The sequence below is a fragment of the Hippocampus zosterae genome, chromosome 1 (assembly GCF_025434085.1).
Source record: "Hippocampus zosterae strain Florida chromosome 1, ASM2543408v3, whole genome shotgun sequence".
NCBI lineage: Eukaryota > Metazoa > Chordata > Actinopteri > Syngnathiformes > Syngnathidae > Hippocampus > Hippocampus zosterae.
This window is the reverse complement of record NC_067451.1, coordinates 3,355,108-3,362,618: the sequence shown is the minus strand read 5'-3', so window position 1 is coordinate 3,362,618 and position 7,511 is coordinate 3,355,108. Positions and strand designations below refer to the sequence as shown.

Genomic DNA, 7,511 nt, shown 5'->3' with positions numbered 1-7,511 from the left:
GCGTTATGCGTCCGCGGTCCTTCTTCTTCTACGGCGGCGTTGGCGAATGTTTGTTTTTCATTTGAGATTGCGCTCCTAGCGTAGTGGAGTATCAATGCAGTACCAAATTCAGTTGGGACGCGGAAAATCAAATCGGAAGAAATGAGCTACATTTGATTGGGGGGAAAAAACAGGTGACATTTATTTATGTACAGTATTTATTCAATTCCCCCCCCCCCTCAAAATTAAATATATAAAGAGCTTGTATTTTGTCTATATTTAAGTGGGATTTTTGCCCTACATCTTGTTTGGAAATGCGTGGTCCAATGTGGCAGCGATGAAAAATTGTGGTCACCTTCAGCATTTAAGCTGGTTTATTTCAATTTTAATTCATAAATTGTCAAATCATTCCTGAAAAGATATTTTGCAACGCGTAACGAAATACCTCGCTTAATTTCAACACACTGTATAAAAATCAACAATGACCAGTGCGGAGTGTCTCTTTCCTGAGATTCCCTCATTTTTTCACATGATTAATGCACCAATTGCTGCATTCATTCAAACGCAAGATGAAAGCGATTTATGCAAATGAATATGTAGAATGCAAAAGCTGGAAGGTGTCCTTTTATTTATTGTCAAACATACAGGTCAATGTTTCGACCAAACAGCGATCAGCTAAAAAAAGCTCATCGTCGTCGTCAGGAAGGAATTTTCCATAAGATTGTCATTGCAGTTCTTTTAAAACCAGTTGACAACACTCGCCGAGCTTGGAGGGATTGGATACGGATGAGTACCGGGAAATTTGTGCGTTGACCCCCAGGGAGCGGGCCAAGTCCTGGGCCGTTTGGTCGGAGGCCACGGTGGTTCCCAGCGCGACCATCAGCCGAAACACGGCTTCCTTGTCCTGAACGGTCTCCAGAGCTCGGCTGGCCACGGACAGGCATTGGGCTTTGGCCTCCAGGTCGGGTTGGTTGTGCAGGCAGCCGGCGTAGTTCAGCACCAGAGTGGCCAGAGCAATGTGGATGTTCTTATTGCAGACGGAGGCCAAGTCGGCCGCGCGCGACAGGACGGCTTCACGCTGGGCCATGAGGAGCGCTTGGCCGTGGCTGCTGCTGAAGCAGTTGCACAGGATCCGCAGCGCCAGCATCTGATTGGCTGCGCGGCCCTCGGGCCTCATCAGGCTCAGAAGGTGGTTGCACAGCTGGACGCCCTCCGCCTCACCGCACAGGCTCTCGTTGACCTGCGGGTGGCGCACAGCCAGCCTTAGAATGTCCAGGACTGGAAATACAATATCTAGCGAGAAAGATAAGAAACGCTAATTATTTTCAGCTGGTCGTCAAAATTTTCACTACTGACAAAAAAGTTTGGGCTTGTGGGCCTTCTGGTGAACAATGCACTATCCATTTTATAATACAACCTAAACTGGAAATACTTCACAAAATCCACACAGATGAGCAAAACTTTTCATAACTTTGTATTTATCCTCCTCATCCCAAAACAGATCTGACGTTTTTGAAATGGAATGTGGACAGCGTACCTTCAGGCCAGTGCGAGGCCTTCCAGAGGAGGTTGATCTGTTGAATAGTTGGCGGGCACTCATTAGGCCCGCAGACGGACGCCAGCAGCCTCTCCAGACTTTCCAGGAAGTCTTCAGAGAGCTTGTCTTCCTGCGGGGCTCCTGCGTTCAGCTCTCTCAGCTTGCCTGGTCAAGAAAGGAACAAAACTCCAGACTTGACACAAACAGAACGCCATGTTTTCAATCGGCAACCAAATATGCTCACCAACAATTTGTGAAATATTGGCTTGCTCAAAGGTAACGGCATCAGTCTTTGGGAAGTAAATGTTGGTGGTTTTCGATCTGAGTGCTGCTGAGGAATAAGCGCCTGCACCTGCCAAATAAATAAAATAAATCAATCAAAATCCTCCTTTCGGTTTTGGCTCTTGGTATCCACATTGGGCTAGTGGAGACAGACCTGTGAAGGGATCGGCCACGCCTTCAGGAGCAACTGCGTCACGGCCGGAGCCGGGGATGTAGCGACCAGAGCCTAGGAGACGTAAAAAAAGGCCATCGTCAGAAGGGAACCGAACCTCTCCGGTTTGAAGCCAAATATTGCACCTGTGAAGGGATCGCCTCCAAAATTTGATCTTCCGTCCGCGGACCCTGGGATGTACCGCGCTCCCCCTGCCAGGCCGACAAAGAACAACAGTTTGACGCAAGAACAAGGCAGGTGCCTGTAATACAGTATGAGGGCAGTCCTGGAACTTTTCTGCCACACCTCGTACGCGACATGTGCAAAAACATCTTCTTTTGACGGAGAAAACAATCTTCCTCACCAGTGAACGGGTCACCACCGGCAGCGGGTTGTGCGGGTCCCAGCACGTGTCCTTTGGTGTTTTCAATGATGAAATTAGCAACCTGGTCCAGAAACATGGGGCTGAGGTCGTTCTTCTGCAAAAAGTTGTGCGCCGTCAGCCAGGGGTCCTCCGACACGTTGTAAGGCAGCTTCATGGATGGCCCGCCCTCGTTCACGTCAATCGTGAAGACGTAATCGTACTCCTGTAGGGGGGGGGGGGGCGTGCATGACATGAATCGTCTGAGAATAAAGTCTGAACATTGACTCTCCCAGACAAATTGGACCCGTTTTTAAATTTGGAGAGCAAAGCTGAAAAATTAATCGAGTTCAATTTGACAGCACGCCGTCGTTGAATTTACATATACATCCATGCAGTTGTCAAACATAATAATTTTATTGCTTGTGTTGATTAAATTACAAGGGAGGAGGACTTTTGAAAAAATTATCTCATATTAAATCGCAATACAGTGCACTCCGCTTAATAGAACACCATTGGGCCGAAGCGCTTCTGTTCTACTAAGCGGGGTTTCTATTAACCGGAGACACTTTATTAGGTACACCTTCAGACACGTCGACGACCAAGTTATGCACGCAGAAAACCCCCTGCTGACGAGTTAGAGATATTTCGACTGTGGACGTCCATATCTTTAATCAAACAACAACTTTAATCAACTTCAGTCAAACATCTCAAATCACGAGAAAAATTTTGTTACTTTTGTCTGGAAACAGGAGTCCGTAATTTTGCGGTTGACTTCCCTCTCAATGCGCTGGATAAGAGGGAAGTCCTGGAAACCGCGGGCGTACCTTCTGAGAATCCGGCAATGCATCGTATCGTCTGAGTATGTCCTTCTTATCCGCAGGTGAGAGCCCTCGTCACTTGAATGAAGTTGAAGCCATTGTGACGTGCGTGTGTCTATGTGTGGAGTGACGCGTGCTACCTGTTACTGTATACGGCTAGAACTACCGCGTTTTCTCGCGATAGTGGTACAGTATCGCGATAGCTACACTTCGTCTCTCTCTCGTCTCTTGAATGAAGTTGAAGCCATTGTGACGTGCGTGTGTCTATGTGTGGGGTGAGCGTGCTACCTGTTACTGTATACGGCTAGAACTACCGCGTTTTCTCGCGATAGTGGTACAGTATCGCGATAGCTACACTTCGAAAACCACTAGTTTACAATGTTCATTGCTTACGGCCTGTTCTATTAAGCGGAGTATCTTTATAGGAAATTGCATTAGGCAAATCCGTTCCAGAGCCTTTTGCTCTATTAAGCGGATTACTCTATTAACCGGTGTTCTATTAAGCGGAGTGCACTGTATTAGAATATTGGGTGGGGGTCACAATTAGAATCTTCGAAATAATTCGTCCTTATTTCACAGCAATTAAAATAAATACATCAATAAAAAAAGTTCTGTTGCTTTTCCATTTCCAAAATACACACATACAATATATATTTCTTTTTTTAATTAATTCTAAGTAATTCTTTAGTACAGGTGGTGCTCCAAGGTTTATGAACACTGAGTCTGCTCAGTGCCCCCCGCCCCCAAAAAGGAATTCATGTTCTAATGCGTCTTAACAGGGTGTAAATTTGTTCCCAGCAAACACGCAACCTCACCTTTCCTTCATACACGACACTTTTGGAGGTCTGCTGGTTTGAGCCACCGACCACATCTCCAATTTTCACCCAGCGACTGTCGGTGACACTCCACTGGTAAGCCTCCACTTTCTGCCCATCTTTAATCAGTCGCGTCTGTCCATCGCGATTCCCTGGGAAAGCAAAAAATGCAGACAATTTTGCCAGATTGATATTTCTGGTAAAAAAAAAAAAAAAAGTCAATGCCAGATGAAAACTGTATTTGGAAACTGAAATAGCTTACATTTCAATAAAAAGTTAAAAAAAACAAAACAAAACAAAAAACACTACCAGGCTCATTGAGGTGTTCCGGTCCAGGAAGGTCCTCGACTTTGATGTCTCCGAGGTCTCCCGTCTTGGGGTCGATGGTAGCATTCGAGAGCTCGTTCTCAAAGGCCTGTAGGTCCTGAGCGCTTGCCACGCGGTCCTCGGCCTCCGTAAACACTCGGATGATGCCGTCGCTGTGGCAAGACAGATGTTTAGCCAAAGGATAAAAAGAAAAAAAAAGTCTTGAAAGAGTTACCTGGCTCCTACAGCAATATCGCCATTTGGTAGGATGCAGCAGCACCACACAGACTGAGCAGGCAGGCGGATAGTCTGCGTACATTCTCCACCCCTCCATATTCGCACAGTTCGGTCCTCTCCTGTGCTCACAAAATCTAGCGCGAGGAACACAAAAATTCAGCAGGTGTGGGAAAACGTTGGCTGACAGTGGACAGAATAAAAAAACTGGTATATTGAAACACCAAATTGTTTCACCAATCCATATCAATTTAATACAGTCCACTAGCTTAATGCTAATACATAATGCAAAACGTAATGGATGGGCTACTCAAAATTAGCATAGCTGTTAAGGAAACGATCAACTTGACACACGTGGAGCAGCAACACATGCAAACTTTATCCAGTAGCGCTCCGTGCTGCCTGGCACGTTGTAGCAAAAAATTATAGCGGGATGGTGACTTTACTGCACCGTTTAAAATCCAATTTGAGGCCGACAAACCTTGACTATTTGGGAAGACTGCAATACTGTAGATGTAGTTAGTGTGCCCGTGGTACACTTGTGTGCATTCGCCTGTCACCAGCCACCTCCTGATGCTGGTGTCATTGCTGCAAGAGAAGAACTCAGTGCTGCTGATCACCACGAGTCCCCGTACGCAATCCTCGTGACCTAAATCGGGACAAAAAGTTATTCTCTTGATGATGAATGACCGCTGGGTGACTAGGTTATAAAACCGATACTTCACAAACGACTGTGGTTACATCATCTCCACAAACTGTTTTTCAAAGGTTCTGGAGCCATGACCGATGCCATCGATAAAACCATGACCTGACTAGGCGGGAATGAATTGATGTTTGCGTAAGCTACCTGTAAATGTCTTCTCACATCGTCCTGCTTTCCACAGCTTGATGCTTTTGTCTGCCGATCCGGACAGCATGAGTCCTTGCTCAGGCAACATGGCCACTGCCCACACCGCCGCAGAATGGTCCTGCAGCGTCATCATGCACTTTTCACTGAGCCACACTTTGGCCGTGGTGTCCCAGGAGCCACTCAAAAGTGTTCCGAACTTCCCCGAGGACAGAGTACAAACTGTGGACAACGTTGTAAAGATGACACAGCACATATGACGGCAAATATTATATTTGATTCCCTATTTCCTCAATATACGACGCACCGATAGAGGGATTGGGGACTAAGTTCTCATTACCTACTCTCGAATCAGGATAGAGATTTTCACGGTTAACTCATGTCTAATGAAAAATATAACATACAAATAGTCATGCTCACCTGTGTTTTTGTGACCTTTAAGAGTGTACAAGGGCTGTGGTTGGTCCAGTGTGAATATGCAAATGTTATTGTCGTTCCCCCCAGTGGCAATGAGTCCTCGGGGGTACATTTCGCTCGGTGCAATGATGCATACGCATGATACAAAATTCGAGTGGCCCGACATACATTGCATCTCCGTGAAACCGTTGTCGGAGCTGTCAACAAAGAGGAAACACAGAGTGAATTTTTATGTCATTTGGAAGGAAAATTGTGCCTTCAACGGTTAATGGAACGGGAGAAACAGTCAAGACGCAAGTAAGGAATGAAAACACTTGCAAGGAGCATGGTCAGGAGGTCGCTTAAAAGCAATGTCTTTCTGACATTTAAAAAAAAATAAGACCAGTATAAATAATTTCAAAACAGGTTCCATCATTTTTTTTGATCAGTACAATTCAAGTGACCTTTTGAAAATATATATTTTTAACAGGGGAAGTAAAAATTAAAAACTGAGATGAGGTGGCTGCACAAGTTTACACAGCCTCTTTATAGCAGACAACGAAAAGTTTTTGTGCTCACAGCCATTTTTTTTGGGGGGGGGGGGGTTGTTTGAACAGATTAATACTATTTCAGTTAGTTTCATTTGGGATTTTTTTTTTGATATCTTATCTAAATCACAGAACGCGTAAGGTTTAATTTTACTTTATTCGTTTTATTGTTAATTTAGAAACAGTTAAGTACAGCGTGTGTGTGTGGGTATATATGACTTTTTAAAAAGCCTTACCTTCAACAAAAATGGATTGCGACTTTGCAATATTAGGGAAACGTGCCTTTTGCTCAACGGGATTCTTTCAATACAAAGTAAATACGTACAGAGTAAATTGTATGTGCAAGACAATAAGTGCTCCAACTGAATGAATGACAAAGCTAATTTGAAAAGCACGTTCACAAAAGCATTAGAAAAGAAATGTCAGCACTTTACAAAAGCAAGATGAAAAGTGGTTTATTTGGGTATCCCCCGTGAGGGGTTTATGAACGTTTAAGGCAATAAAGTCACTTTATATGATGATTTATAGGCTTGCAGGCTAACGCTAGCTACCTTGAGTTTGGGACCCAGATCCTTCCGGTCCGGTCCCTGGACACAGAAACGAACGCTCCTTCCGGGAAAACAGCAGCCGCGAGCCCCCGGACATCCATTTCGTGGCCCGGAATGGAGCACCTAAGCCTGTAAAAGTTGGATGACGCCGTGTTTACCTCCATTCTGACGGTGAAACCCAGAAGAACCGTGGGAACTCCGACACGACAACGCCGGGAGGCTAAAAGCTAGCGGAAGCAGAATGACGTCATCCAGGTCCTGCTCACTAAGTCAATAATTTTTTGGGTAAAAAAATAATTTTTTTGTGTGTATTACAATCTTGTTTTAAGCTTTAATCCAACTACGAAATACACACACATACATCTACGTTAACTAATCCATAAACACTGTATGTAGCACCTCATCGAGTGGGTTGGCCCGTTGCTGGGAAACGTCAGTGCATCCGCCATATTGGATGGGGCAGAGTCTCGTATTTGAGACACAAATAATCACTTTTAACGTGATGATTATGAATACTTAAGATATATTCAAGCAACTAATTGATGCATTTTTTGAATATTTTAAGCAGTGTTCATAGCTCCCAATGTATCGTAAATAAACCATTAAAATTTAATACTGTATTTAACGGCTTCTAGAACAACTAGTCCACCAGTTTTCGTTTTAATTTGAGCAAGTATTTACTGAAC

General features: G+C 44.6%; 1 protein-coding gene across 1 annotated transcript; it reads right to left on the bottom strand.

Annotated features, from left to right (window-relative positions):
* Nucleotides 1-585: 585 nt before the first annotated feature.
* plaa (phospholipase A2-activating protein) lies at nucleotides 586-7,078 on the bottom strand. Its single transcript, XM_052067094.1, has 13 exons — nucleotides 6,829-7,078; nucleotides 5,754-5,947; nucleotides 5,334-5,555; nucleotides 4,968-5,135; nucleotides 4,488-4,623; nucleotides 4,256-4,425; nucleotides 3,947-4,098; nucleotides 2,314-2,536; nucleotides 2,096-2,161; nucleotides 1,953-2,024; nucleotides 1,761-1,868; nucleotides 1,517-1,681; nucleotides 586-1,272 (listed from the first exon to the last, which is right to left on the bottom strand). The coding sequence occupies exons 1-13, from the start codon at nucleotides 6,987-6,989 to the stop codon at nucleotides 704-706; spliced, it is 2,406 nt and encodes an 801-aa protein (XP_051923054.1). The 5' UTR covers nucleotides 6,990-7,078; the 3' UTR covers nucleotides 586-703.
* Between the last annotated feature and the right edge of the window lie 433 nt (nucleotides 7,079-7,511).